General features: G+C 41.9%; 1 protein-coding gene across 1 annotated transcript; it reads left to right on the top strand.

The window, feature by feature from the left end:
- Positions 1-2,528: 2,528 nt before the first annotated feature.
- LOC124145366 lies at positions 2,529-14,043 on the top strand. Its single transcript, XM_048395405.1, has 3 exons — positions 2,529-2,683; positions 9,605-13,238; positions 14,014-14,043. The coding sequence occupies exons 1-3, from the start codon at positions 2,529-2,531 to the stop codon at positions 14,041-14,043; spliced, it is 3,819 nt and encodes a 1,272-aa protein (XP_048251362.1).
- Positions 14,044-14,439: the final 396 nt, after the last annotated feature.

Genomic DNA, 14,439 nt, shown 5'->3' with positions numbered 1-14,439 from the left:
GATAAATAATCAAGTCTGGACAAGCAAATCCTGTGATTGACATCATGAGCATCGATCCACGCAATAGGGATGACATGCATCAACAAAGTCAGCGAGCCTGACCACTCGTTCCCGTTAGTCGTCTCTTACGACAAGCATAGTCACCTTTTACAGCAAGCATTGGTTGCTGAAGACCTATTCTACCCCGGGCTGATGCATGTCATCGATCCCAATTGCGTGGATCACTGAATTGTCTGTTCCAGACTCGTTTATTTACAGACCGCCGTCATATAGCTTGAATATAGCTGAGTGCGGCGTTAAACAACAAACCAACCAACTCAAAAACATTAGAAAATAGTAACAAAATTGTAACAAATTAAAAGATTCATAACTGCAGTGACGTGGTTGCATTATGTATATTAAGTTCGTGACAGAACTGCTAGCTAGGAACGAATTAATAGAAAAGGACATTTCACATTTATCACAAGAGTATTCTGGACATTTCATATTTATCTTTGGATTGGTTCCATGGTATCGTTGATTAGTTATTGAATCAGCAGAGAGGTAAGATATTTTTCATTTGTGGAATCTGGAGTGAGTCACAAAATCAATAGAAAGATGGTCAATTGGTTACGTATGCTTCGGTATTTCTTACGACACACTATAACCTATGTTTTGTGTTTACTCCTGGTGTATGCATGGGCCGGTACATGAATGCTGATAGAGACCGTTCGCAGTAACAGTCGATTGACCAATCACTCATTGGCAAGGATGACAGCATTCAGACCATGGCTATGTCATGGCTTACCTTGCTTACGATGACACGGAACGACAATAACATAGGTAACTGTAGTAGGGCTCAGTTAACCCCAAAACGCAGCTACGACAATATATTACTCATCCGTGAAGATCTGGGCTAGAGTCGGTCTTCAGCATTTCATCCCTGTCCACCCCTGTGAATTTTCCACAGCCCTTGCTCGTCGAAAGAGGTAACGAACGGGGTCGCTCGCTAACCTCGTTGATGCATGTAACCGTATCGTAATTGCTGAGATCGATGCTCATGATATCAATCAATGGATTGTCTGGTCCCTATGCGATTATTTACACACCGCCGTTATATAACTAGAACATTGCTGAGTGCGACTTTAATAAACAAAGAAACAGATACTAGTAGTTACCTGCATAGTACTGCCAGCCTGCCTCTTGTTCACCCCCAGTGATGACGGACGAATAGAAGACCCGACATTCTTGAGACGTTTGTACAGAACCACATTGCACTGCAGCTCATGGAAACACCTTGACAGGCATGTAGCCTTGTCAGCAACACTGTATTCTGTGATGAAGGTGTCATTAAACATCAGTCCATCCAAACTGACATGATGGAGAAATGTCAGAATGCCACATGACTGAAAACCTGAACTGTAAGCAAAGAATATGGTAAGTACAAGCTGAACACATCCCCACACAGCCATGCTGATGCTTCTCGGTTCTGGGAATAGTTCCTGGCAGCTAGAGAATGGGAGATATTAACAACGTACTGTGGGAAGTGACATATGGACTTAAGTATTGACTGCAAGTTCCGTTACGTATTTAACATGCTATTTGGCGCTGTTCACTCACCGATCGCTGAATTATTTATGAGAGGCGGTCCTATAATTTGATCTGTAAGACATGTTTTATGTTTTATTGATTTTACATTAATGAAAGAATTGATGATATGTTTAACATCGATGTTAGACGTTTCGCTAAACAACTAGAGTAGTCATTTCGTCTGGGCTGCGTTAAGCAGACATGCTGCTGTGGCGTCGCAAGAATCGGATGTTTTCTGATCGCTGATAATGTCTCCATAGTCACAAAAACATGCACCATTGTTTCGAAGTCTCCACAGTGAATAGCTAACAAAGTTCCTTTGGGAAACATGGCATCTAGAGAGGGGGATATCAACAGCCTAGAGTGAAAATGGGACGTTAGGTTCGGACTTCAATCTACAAATTCAAATCTGATCAAAAATTGTTTAAATCTTAAACAATGCCTCTGTCAGCACACCTATCAATACACTATTGATGCAGTCTTTACATGGGGAACAATGCACGTTCTATTGATTGTTTGGCCACACTGCTTGACATCAAGGTAGGAAGTTGATTATTATTTCAATTTGCTTATCTTTAAAAAGAAGGAGCTTTCCTGGTTGATTATAAACATGTACCGCAGTCTCACCAGAAGTCCAGGCAAAATAAGGCTTCACATGGAACAAATTGCAACAGAATTTATTTCACCATAATGCATTTCTACAAGATCCCCAAAACAACATACTAAAAGTTCCAAGCAATCTTAGTTTTGGAAATATGTCTAATTTGCATAAGGGGATTCATTCCCAACCCTTTGGGTCATATCTTTAAGATGCTAGAAGAACTTCAATCAGTGCAGGTATGGATGTAGGCACAGCTCTTACTTCAGCAATGAAATTATCAGCTTCAGCAAATACGTCACATTTTTTCCGGGGCTGCTGAAGAGGTCCATGGCCAACCACACCACAAATCTTCAACTGGATGCTAAATGCAGTCACGGAGATCACCAGGGTAACAAACCTGAGGTTCCAGGAGTCTCCTTTCAACATGACATCGAAGATCAAGAAGCGTCTGGTCGACTACCAGTCAGCAAGATCTTCCCCAGAGAAGACACATGACTTTTGTTCCCCTGCCTGGTAGGATATAGCATATATAGCTGGAGCATTTCTGGGTGTGGTTTAAAACAACTAACAAAGAAACTCCTACCGACGGTTGGATGGGGGTTCAAAGTGAAACTGACGACATTGCAAACGAAGTTCGATGATCGGGATGGCCTGGAAATAAACAAGATTCTTTCTTGCTACATATCTTTGCACTAATTTATCAGTCATGAGGTTTTATACATAGCGCTTATCCACGATCGGTGGCAGATTGAATTTGGACATTATGAAAGCGTCAGCTGGAATTATAGAGGTCATAAAACATAACTTTATTTGCTTTTCTGGCCACAGACAGTGGCATATGAAACTCATATGTATATTGTGTGATACAACTTAACTGTATTTAAGTTGCATGACAGCAGGGTAGATTATTTACAACTTACAACAATGTACACCAAAACAGTGCATATATTGTATTCAATAAAACACACTTTATTTTGTACTATTAAACAAACTATGGAATTTAAGACATTTGGCATATTGTGATTACAAATCATATCTATCGCTGAAATCCACAAGCATAGCTATAGCGCTTGAAAACCTAAACACATATATGAGGACGTCCAGTTTTAGACTTCGCAAAGTGAGTTTATTCTTAAACATGTTGAAAGCGATTGACCCAACAAGATACAGCTGAGAGCTGTCTCTCGTGTGTTAAGGGTAATGATGTATTTGATAATATTACTGGGGAATGTTGATATCAATTACTGTCATTTACTCCAACTTTCTAACTGTCAATCGTCTCAACAAAAAACATAACTTTGGTAATATATTGAATCCCCGTCTCTATGTATTTAGTTGTTAATCGATATCATTGATTATACTGTGATCAAAATTTGTCAGCTATTCGTCTATCGTTGCAAGCTTGACTGATTTGTTCACAAAATAAAAACTCTAATTGATCACGAACTTCTGAGGCAGTCAAGCACCTGTATTATTGGAAAATGTTAGTCCAACAAGCTGGTAATAGTTTTGTCGCAATATAGGTGTAAAATCGCTGGTGCGTCGTACCGTTTAAACTCATAGACAATGTATATTTCGCGAGAGTGTAGGACAATTTCCCACTTGGACAATACCTACACTGACATTTCCCCATGATGAATATATTAATATTAAAATTCATAATCACTTGTCAAGGTCACCCAAATGTCACCAGCTGGAAGTTGTCATTGATAAACAAGGATTCTAAGCAAGACGCAGAGTCCCCACTTTGCCACCACACTGCAGGGGATTAACATTTAGTGTGCACAGGAGTCACAACGCTCACAGTAGTTTGTGAACGAACTCAACTGACAATTGTACGAGTATCCATCAAACCCTATGAAAGCTAACTCAGTTCACTGAAATTTAAATATTTAAGAGATATATTTGAGAGTAAGTAAAGATAAGATTTATGGACGAACAAGTCTTATATTACAATTAGGAGTGACGTTTCGGAGTAGGCTCCAACACCATCATGACTTGATAAGGGTGAGAGAACATGCACCAAAACGTCCCAATTGTAATAAAGAAGTTGTCCATATATCCTATCCTTACTTTGTACTCCAATTCCGCTCAAAGAAACAGATGAGAGTAATCAATGAGATAGTACATGTATATAAATACTGGGTAGGGCAAACAACTTCATTGTAAAATGGCAAATGCCCCTGTGATTGTGTAGTTCATTGCCAACAATCGAGGTGGTCGTAGTATGTCACGGTCTTTAGTACCTAGTGAAAAAAAGACAAGGTGCCCTCACACACTGGATGTGATGTATGCTGCATGTCCAGCCTCCGTCAACACTCCTAATGATCTTATCGATGATGATGATGATGATGATGATTTGTAGATTCCAGTGTGCTTTCTGAAATTATGCTTATTTCGCACACAGGCCCGCTAGACTATTTTGTGTGGTTTGCCAAAAATGGAAGGAGGGGTTTGTTCGAAAAAGGAAACAACCAGAGGGCTTGTTCGGTTTGCATATTCAGATTTTGAAGAATAATGAATTTGTCATTTTGCCGGAGGTGGAGGGACGAAATGAGAGTGACTTCCTTCCAACAACGTGAAAGGACCACTGCTGTCTGTCTCACAATCAGCAGGAGATCCCGACGTAGAGTGCATGAACTGGTTGAGTGACTTCCTTCCATCAACGTGAAAGGACCACTGTTGTCTGTCTCACAATCAGCAGGAGATCCCAACGTAGAGTGCATGAACTGGTTGAGTGACTTCCTTCCATCAACGTGAAAGGACCACTGCTGTCTGTCTCACAATCAGCAGGAGATCCCGACGTAGAGTGCATGAACTGGTTGAGTGACTTCCTTCCATCAAAGTGAAAGGACCACTGCTGTCTGTCTCACAATCAGCAAGAGATCCCGACGTAGAGTGCATGAACTGGTTGAGTGACTTTCTTCCATCAACGTGTAAGGACCACTGCTGTCTGTCTCACAATCAGCAAGAGATCCCGACGTAGAGTGCATGAACTGGTTGAGTGACTTCCTTCCATCAACGTGTAAGGACCACTGCTGTCTGTCTCACAATCAGCAGGAGATCCCGACGTAGAGTGCATGAACTGGTTGAGTGACTTCCTTCCATCAAAGTGAAAGGACCACTGCTGTCTGTCTCACAATCAGCAGCAGGAGATCCCGACGTAGATTGCATGAACTGGTTGAGTGACTTCCTTCCATCAACGTGAAAGGACCACTGCTGTCTGTCTCACAATCAGCAGGAGATCCCGACGTAGAGTGCATGAACTGGTTGAGTGACTTTCTTCCATCAACGTGTAAGGACCACTGCTGTCTGTCTCACAATCAGCAGGAGATCCCGACGTAGAGTGCATGAACTGGTTGAGTGACTTCCTTCCATCAAAGTGTAAGGACCACTGCTGTCTGTCTCACAATCAGCAGGAGATCCCGACGTAGAGTGCATGAACTGGTTGAGTGACTTTCTTCCATCAACGTGTAAGGACCACTGCTGTCTGTCTCACAATCAGCAGGAGATCCCGACGTAGAGTGCATGAACTGGTTGAGTGACTTCCTTCCATCAAAGTGTAAGGACCACTGCTGTCTGTCTCACAATCAGCAGGAGATCCCGACGTAGAGTGCATGAACTGGTTGAGTGACTTCCTTCCATCAAAGTGTAAGGACCACTGCTGTCTGTCTCACAATCAGCAGGAGATCCCGACGTAGAGTGCATGAACTGGTTGATTGACTTCCATCCATCAAAGTGAAAGGACCGCTGCTGTCTGTCTCACAATCAGCAGCAGGAGATCCCGACGTAGATTGCATGAACTGGTTGAGTGACTTCCTTCCATCAACGTGAAAGGACCACTGCTGTCTGTCTCACAATCAGCAGGAGATCCCGACGTAGAGTGCATGAACTGGTTGATTGACTTCCATCCATCAAAGTGAAAGGACCGCTGCTGTCTGTCTCACAATCAGCAGCAGGAGATCCCGACGTAGAATGCATGAACTGGTTGAGTGAGTTCCTTCCATCAGCGTTAAAGGAATACTCACAATAAAGGATAAGAAATCCTAAAGATATCCTATCTACATGGTATAAGCATTCACAACCAATTTCCTCTAATAATAAACTGTTACCTTTCGTCTCTCCAAACAGCAATATCGGGCAATGCTCAAAATCACAAACCCTCATGGGATTTCTTCTACATGGTTACACACGGTGATTGTTGAGATGACAGATCCTACCTAGAGTCAGACTACATGGTAGTTAATATTTATTTCTATTATACTATTAGAACTAACAGAAAATGTTGGAGTCCCCAGCAAAACTTTCTCCTCAATTCTTACAAAAACAAGACGAAAACTTGGATGTTCCGACAATCAAAGGCATACATTTTGCGAACCAACATGGTTATAATTGTCATCTAGACTGACTCATGTAGGCAAACAATTCAACCGAAAAGCAATCAACAAACACAATCACTTGATTAATTTCGAAAATTTACCAACCAAAGCTAATCGTGTCAACTCGGGGGTTCCCGTAGCAATGAAGGCGAATCTAAATTCGCTACTGTTCTACTGTCAGCTAGTCACAATTGCAATGAGTTTGGTGAGTTTGGGTGAGTTAATATTTAACGTCGCAACGGCATTATTTCCGCCATATAGCGACGAGACCCAGTTTAACATGTTAACAATTGAGTCATCTATGAAAAGTAATATTTAAAATCAATTCATGCATGCTATATTTAAAACCAACTAATGAAACATATTTGAGCATAATATAATACAGTTTTAAAACACCAGTAACCAAAGCTAGGCCACCTCGCTGGGGATCATGAGGACTTACAGTACTTCGGCATCCTGCATAATACCCCAGCAAGATTTACGTCATCACTTTAGCTACTGTGGTTGTGCATAATAATAACTAATATTACAAAATATTCAGCATTGAGTTTGCTTAAAAACACTGGTTGATGATAGTTACATCGATTATGATAGGATTATGTGTCACACAGGGGGAACATATGTTTACGCTACGTTAACCTCCTGGACAGAGCCTTCAATAATGTCAGTTGCTAATAGCATCACACCAAATTTAAAAACAAGTATTTATTTATTCACATACATATTTAAAATGTATTATACTGACCAGTTTCTTTCAGATAGTTGATGATAAGATGCCCGCTGACACGGGAAAAGAGATCTTCCAGATTTACGCTTTGATAACTTGACCAGACTGGACCCAAGTAGAAAGATTCATGCTTATACGTCCAGCAACCGAACACTAATTTAAACGGGCCGACCTTGTGTTTATGGTCTTGTGAACACAGGTCAATAGCCCTCACTCAATATTCACATCACACTGTGTTGTTTCATCTCACTATTCATTTCATCTGTTTGTCAAATTCAACTGGAACCCGCTCCCGTGCTACACGCATTTGATGCGGGCTCAAAGGGTTGCACATGTGTAGGTCACTCATGCACACGTGTGCTCAAGCCATGTGCAACCTGTGATACACGCGTTCTCAAAGCGTGAAAGGGGAATGAACATCCAGGCAGTTGTGTGTAATTCCTGTCGACACTGCTGATTTATTCTTATACAACTTGGGGTTGAAAAATGAATTGTCAAGTGTTTCCCGGACTCCAACACAACATGCCATCTATGATCTATCTGTGTCTTTTACACTGAACCATGGGTTGCGTTTACTCTAGTGTAGCAGATTGTGTTGACACTTGTTTATGTGACCCAATATGCCATCTATGATCTATCTGTGTCTTTTACACTGGACCATGGGTTGGGTTTACTCTAGTGCAGCAGATTGTGTTAACACTTGTTTATGTGACCCAACATATGGAAAGATATAGGAGCGATGACTACTGCACATTGCAGATGAAGTGTGGTGGTAAATCATAAACCTTACAGCGGCATTTCACTGATAATACTGGTGGTGGTGGTGTGTGTGTGTGTGTGTGTGTGTGTGTGTGTGTGTGTGTGTGTGTGTGTGTGGTTTGTGGTGTGTGTGTGTGTGTGTGTGTGTGTGTGTGTGTGTGGTGTGGCTTGGATAGCTCAGTCGTCGAGTGGGCAGCAACTGGCTGTGCAGGGTAGCGTCCCGAAGGCGTGCCAGAAACCGATGATCGTTGTTTCGATTATATTTCTACGTCTATTAACACCATGCACATGATCGTGGGTTTCGCCAAGTAGTAAACATCCGAGACCTGCATCTCTTTTGGATCCTCACACATCATACATAAGTCGTGTCGCGCTATCGAAAGATATGCTTGTTGATTTGTTTGTTTTTTAACGCCAGACTCAGCAATAGTCCAGCTTAACGACGGCGGGTTGTGTAATTGACCAGACAATCCAGTGATTTGCAACATGAGCATCAGTCTATGCAGTTAAGATCAATCGCCTCTTTACGACCAGCATGGGTTGCTGAAGACCTATTGTAACCCGTTTTGTTAATTGAATAAGCAGTGTCAGTGAGTATGGTTTTACGCAGCTTTTAGCAATATTCCAGCAATATCACGGCGGGGGACACCGGGGCTTCACACATTGTACCCATGTCGGGAATCGAACCCGGGTCTTCGGTGTGACGAGCGAACGCTTTAACCACTAGGCTACCAAACCACCCCTTGAATAAGCATGTGTTTGTAGTATATTCTTGCTTTGAACCGGGATGCCATTGATTGGATGAACCATATGTCGTGCGTCTTGTGTGCGGAAAGATATGTTTACCATGTTCTCGGGCATTTGGTTTTTAAATACTTAAAAGAAATTGGTCTGTATTGTTGATGTAGATGACAGAAAGGCACTATTCTTTATTTAGCGGTATGCGGTTGAATGGCTTGGCTTGGACAGGGGTGGTAACTGCGGGTGGATGGTATATGAGAAAAAGCATGCGGGGTGGCGTGAAATTTGAAAGTGTGCATCGCTGTGAGTGATAACCTGATGTACGGCTGTTGTCAACGCTATGATTCTGCCACGAAATTTGTAAGTAATACATTGCATATGCATGCATGATATATTTATTTATGAAAGGGGTGTAATTTAATATATTGTTCGTTTAAAGCCAGAATTATTTGAGAGTTACCACCGTATTGTGACGTGTGCATGTTATTACCGTATTTACCGTATTTTTGGATTATTACGGAGTAAGTTTGTATTGTGACAAGCTAGCTGTGTTTCGGACATGAGAATATGCAAGTAAGTTTGTTGTTTTGTATGGTTTCAGCTTGAACCTGCTTTGTATGGTATACGTTGAACATTGACTGTTTGGATCACAGAATAAAGCAGTGTGTGAGAAAATGCAGAATCTGATGTTTATTGACTTTTGAAACCCACATTTAGTTCAAGAAATTTCGTGGCAGAAAGGGTAGCTCTTCCTGTGGTAAGACTCCAAGTCTCGGTGAAGACTGGTAACAGAAAGATATGGACATATGCTCTGCTTGACTGTGGAAGCACAAACTCATTCTGCTCCAATGAACTATTTGATGAACTTGGAGTAGATGTTTCTGAAACATCACTATTGTTGACTACACTGGAGAAAGTGAACAGCACAACGAGTACAAGGGTAGGATCACTGTTGATAACGGATGAAGGGAACAGGACAACCATAGAACTTTCACACGTATTTGGGACCTCAAATCTGTCCATTTGTGCATGTGATTCTGTCAAACAGCAGAACGTTGATGAGTGGCAGCATTTGAAGGGTATGGACTTTCCTAAAGTGGACAGAGTGCATGTGGGTCTCATCATTGGTCAAGATGTTCCAGTGGCGCTGACACCTATTGATGTGCGAAAGGGAAATAACAATGAACCTTATGCCGTGAAAACAGTGCTGGGTTGGGTTCTGAATGGACCATTGAGAGTTGTCAGAAATGGTGAAGTCATCTCACATTTTGTCGATATTGATCAAAGACTTGATGCGCAAGTTGAAAGATTCTGGAAAATAGAAAGGTGTGAATCATTGTCAAACAGCACATGTGAAATGTCGCAGGATGACAAAAGGACAATTGAGATATGGGATGAGTCTGCAGAAGTTGTGGATGGTCACTATGAAATAAAAATTCCATTCAGGAGCAGGCCTCCGAATGTAGAGAATAACTACATTGTTGCCGAGAGTCGTCTTGAATCACTTGGCAAACGCTTGTCAAAGGATGACAAGTTGTTTGAAAAGTATCAGTCGGGAATCAAGGAATTGATCGACAAAGGCTATGCTGAAAAGGTAAAGGAACAGGATATCAACAAGCCAGGTAAAGGTGTATGGTATATTCCTCATCACGCAGTTATCAACGAACGTAAACCAGACAAGTTACGAATTGTTTTTGATTGTGCTGCAAAGTATTGTGGAACTAGTCTGAATGATCAAGTCTACCAGGGCCCAGACCTTACGAACAAGTTGATAGGAGTGTTGTTGCGATTCCGTGAAGGTCCCATAGGTATTATGGGGGACATAGAAGGAATGTTCCATCAGGTGAAGGTACCAGAATGTGATCGAGACTATCTAAGATTTCTGTGGTTCTCAGAAGGGGGAAACAATCAACCAGAAGTCTACCGCATGACTGTGCACTTATTTGGAGGGGTGTGGAGCCCAAGTTGTGCAAGTTATGCACTTAGACGCACTGCAGAGGATAATAGTGCAACTTATGAACCTAAGGTTGTGCAGACTGTTCTTGAAAACTTCTACGTAGATGACTGTCTCAAGTCATTAATGTCAGAAATTGAAACAATTGAACATGTTCAAAATTTGTGTTCACTTGTATCACATGGGGGATTCAAGTTGAACAAGTGGATCAGCAACAGCAGAGAAGTGCTTCGATCCATTCCTGAAGAACAGACAGCAAAGGGGGTTAAAGGAGTTGACCTTATTGGAGGTACATTACCTAAAGAAAGAGCTCTAGGGGTTCTTTGGGACACCGAGAACGACGTCTTTGGTTTCAGAATTACAATAAAGAATAAACCAGACACAAGAAGAGGATTAATGAGTGTGATTGCGTCGGTGTATGACCCATTGGGATTTGTTAGTCCATACATTCTTCAAGCAAAGAAGGTTTTCCAAAGTGAAACAAGACTGCACAAAGGCTGGGATGAACTGTTGAATCAAACAAACAGTGTGAAATGGACAAAGTGGGTAGAAGACTTGCCCAAACTGGAGAACTTTAAGTTGTCCCGATGCGTGATCACTCAAGCATCAGAAGATGGAAGCTATGAACTTCATCACTTCTCAGATGCTTCGTGTGAGGGATATGGTGCAGTATCCTACCTTAGAGTGGTAAATAACGACGGGCCAGTTCAATGTTTTTCACTCATTAGCAAGTCCAGGCTGGCACCATTGAAGCAAATGACCATACCGCGTTTGGAACTATCAGCTGCAGTCATTTCAGTAAAGCTGGACGTGATGCTTCGTCAGGAGCTGAAAATGGAAATTAGTAGATCAGTATTCTGGACAGACAGTACAATTGTGATACAGTATATCAGGAATGAAAACAAACGCTTTCATGTGTTCATAGCAAACAGGATAGCTCTTATCCGTGAGAGTTCAGAGCCAAACCAATGGAGACATGTGGGCAGTACAGAGAACCCTGCTGATGACGTGTCACGGGGGCTGGATGCAGACAAAATGGTGTCCTCTGACAGATGGAAACATGGTCCTGAGTTTCTGTTTCAAGCAGAGTCTGAATGGCCCACAAGTACCAATCTCAGTCTAGAAATTCCTGATGGTGACAAGGAAGTGAAGAAAGCTACAACAACTTACACAACTGTGACGAATGGCTGCAGAGATCTGTTGTTTGACTTGTTTGAAAAATACTCCACGTGGCACAGCCTAAAACGAGCTGTAGCATGGATCCTGAGATTAAAAGGAATTCTCTATAATAGGACTCACAAGAAAAAGCAATCTAAAATGCTGGATAGTGTGCTCAGTGTATTGGAGCTGAAGAATGCTGAGACTGCGATAGTTCAAGTGTTGCAGAGGAAAACATATGAACAGGAGTTGAAGGCACTTGAAGCTGGGAAGCCAATTGCAAGAAGTAGTACCATTTATCGACTGGAACCAATGTTTAGTCCAATGGGTGTCTTGTGTGTTGGTGGAAGGCTGCGAGCAGCACCTGTACCTGTTGAGAGCAAGCACAATATGATCCTGCCAAGGGATAGTCATGTTACTACCCTAATTGTCAGACATTACCATGAAGTCTGTGGACATTCAGGCAAAGAGTATGTGTTGTCCCTTATCAGACAAAGATTCTGGATACCTAAAGGAAGGAAGTTAGTGAGCAAACTTCTGAACAGTTGTGTTGATTGCAAAAGACGTCAGAAGTCGCCGAATAACCAAAGGATGGCGGACCTGCCTAGAGACAGAGTGAGTCCAGGAGATCCAGCATTCACCAGTGTCGGATTGGACTGCTTTGGGCCATTTATGGTGAAACGGGGCCGGTCTGAGGTCAAACGTTATGGATGCATGTTCACATGTTTGACAACAAGGTCAATACATCTAGAAAAGTTGGATGGATTGGATACAGATTCTTTCTTGAATGGATTTGTAAGATTCATATCACGTCGAGGATGTCCGAAGACAGTTCGATCAGACAATGGAACAAATTTCCGTGGTGCAGAAATTGAATTGACACGAGCTATTGATGCCTGGAATTTGAAGAGAATTGGAGAGTTCATGAGCAAAAAGGAAATCTGTTGGATGTTTAACCCTCCTGCAGCTTCTCACATGGGAGGTGCTTGGGAGAGACTCATAAGGACGGTTCGTAAAGTCATGAATGCTTTGTTGAGGACGAACCGTCCACTGGATGATGATGGTCTTCATACTCTTTTTTGCGAGATTGAGTCGATTGTGAATGGCCGACCAATCACAGTGGTATCAGATGATCACAAAGATGCTGAACCTCTGACTCCTAACCATCTTCTGTTACTTAGAGCAGGTCCTGATTTACCTTTGGGAAGTTTCCAAGCAGCAGATGCATATAGAAGACGCTGGAAACATGTTCAGTTCCTGGCGGATATATTTTGGAAACGCTGGACGAAGGAATATATGCCTTCACTACAATTACGTCAGAAATGGTTACTGCCAAAGAGAAACATTATGGTGGGTGATATTGTGCTAATTCTGAATGAGAATTGTCCCCGGAGAAGTTGGCCTTTGGCAAGAGTCGTGGAAACCTATCCAGGAAAAGATGGACTAGTACGCAGCGTTATGGTTCGTACAGGAGGTTCTACGCTAACCAGACCTGTTGACAAGTTATGTCTGTTGGAAGGAGTCCATGAGTGACTTACCTTTTTCATCCTTTTGTGAAGTAGACATTGATGACTAAGGGTGACCAGTATTTGTGTTCAGAAACTGTTTTGTGAAAGATTAATTGTGTTCTAGTTTATTAAATGCGCGATTAACATGTCGTTTCTCTGCGCATTTAAGGGGCCGGAATGTACATGACAGAAAGGCACTATTCTTTATTTAGCGGTATGCGGTTGAATGGCTTGGCTTGGACAGGGGTGGTAACTGCGGGTGGATGGTATATGAGAAAAAGCATGCGGGGTGGCGTGAAATTTGAAAGTGTGCATCGCTGTGAGTGATAACCTGATGTACGGCTGTTGTCAACGCTATGATTCTGCCACGAAATTTGTAAGTAATACATTGCATATGCATGCATGATATATTTATTTATGAAAGGGGTGTAATTTAATATATTGTTCGTTTAAAGCCAGAATTATTTGAGAGTTACCACCGTGTTGTGACGTGTGCATGTTATTACCGTATTTACCGTATTTTTGGATTATTACGGAGTAAGTTTGTATTGTGACAAGCTAGCTGTGTTTCGGACATGAGAATATGCAAGTAAGTTTGTTGTTTTGTATGGTTTCAGCTTGAACCTGCTTTGTATGGTATACGTTGAACATTGACTGTTTGGATCACAGAATAAAGCAGTGTGTGAGAAAATGCAGAATCTGATGTTTATTGACTTTTGAAACCCACAGTTGATATGGGTTGAAATATCATGTTGTAGTTAACGTGGTTCTCAACATATGTTTATTTTTTACCACAAGTCCTGTTGTATTGATTGTCAGTGAACCTATCATATTCTTTTCATCGCTATTTCGTCTTTTACGCCAGATGGGATCTGTGTCTTCGTATAAACAAGACTGGTTACTCTCTGGTGCTGACATCTGATAGTATGTTGCATCTGTCATGTTCAGCCGTTATACCACTCACTCACTCACTCACTCACTCACTCACTCACTCACATGTAAACGTTTACGGAGCCGTGAAGGTCCGGGGTAGAATAGGTCTT

This window comes from Haliotis rufescens, unplaced genomic scaffold (genome assembly GCF_023055435.1).
Source record: "Haliotis rufescens isolate VD_foot unplaced genomic scaffold, xgHalRufe1.0.p SCAF_14, whole genome shotgun sequence".
NCBI lineage: Eukaryota > Metazoa > Mollusca > Gastropoda > Lepetellida > Haliotidae > Haliotis > Haliotis rufescens.
The sequence above is the reverse complement of the archived record's forward strand: the minus strand, read 5'-3'. Positions and strand labels throughout refer to the sequence as shown.

What these genes read in the sequence shown, in the direction of transcription:
- LOC124145366 (XM_048395405.1), top strand. Translation starts at nt 2,529, where the DNA reads ATGCTAAATGCAGTCACGGAGATCACCAGGGTAACAAACCTGAGGTTC. An exon ending in GACTTTTGTTCCCCTGCCTG is followed by an intron (nt 2,684 to 9,604) that starts GTAGGATATAGC and finishes TGACTGTGGAAG; the next exon opens with CACAAACTCATTCTGCTCCA. An exon ending in TGCCAAAGAGAAACATTATG is followed by an intron (nt 13,239 to 14,013) that starts GTGGGTGATATT and finishes GTATGGTTTCAG; the next exon opens with CTTGAACCTGCTTTGTATGG.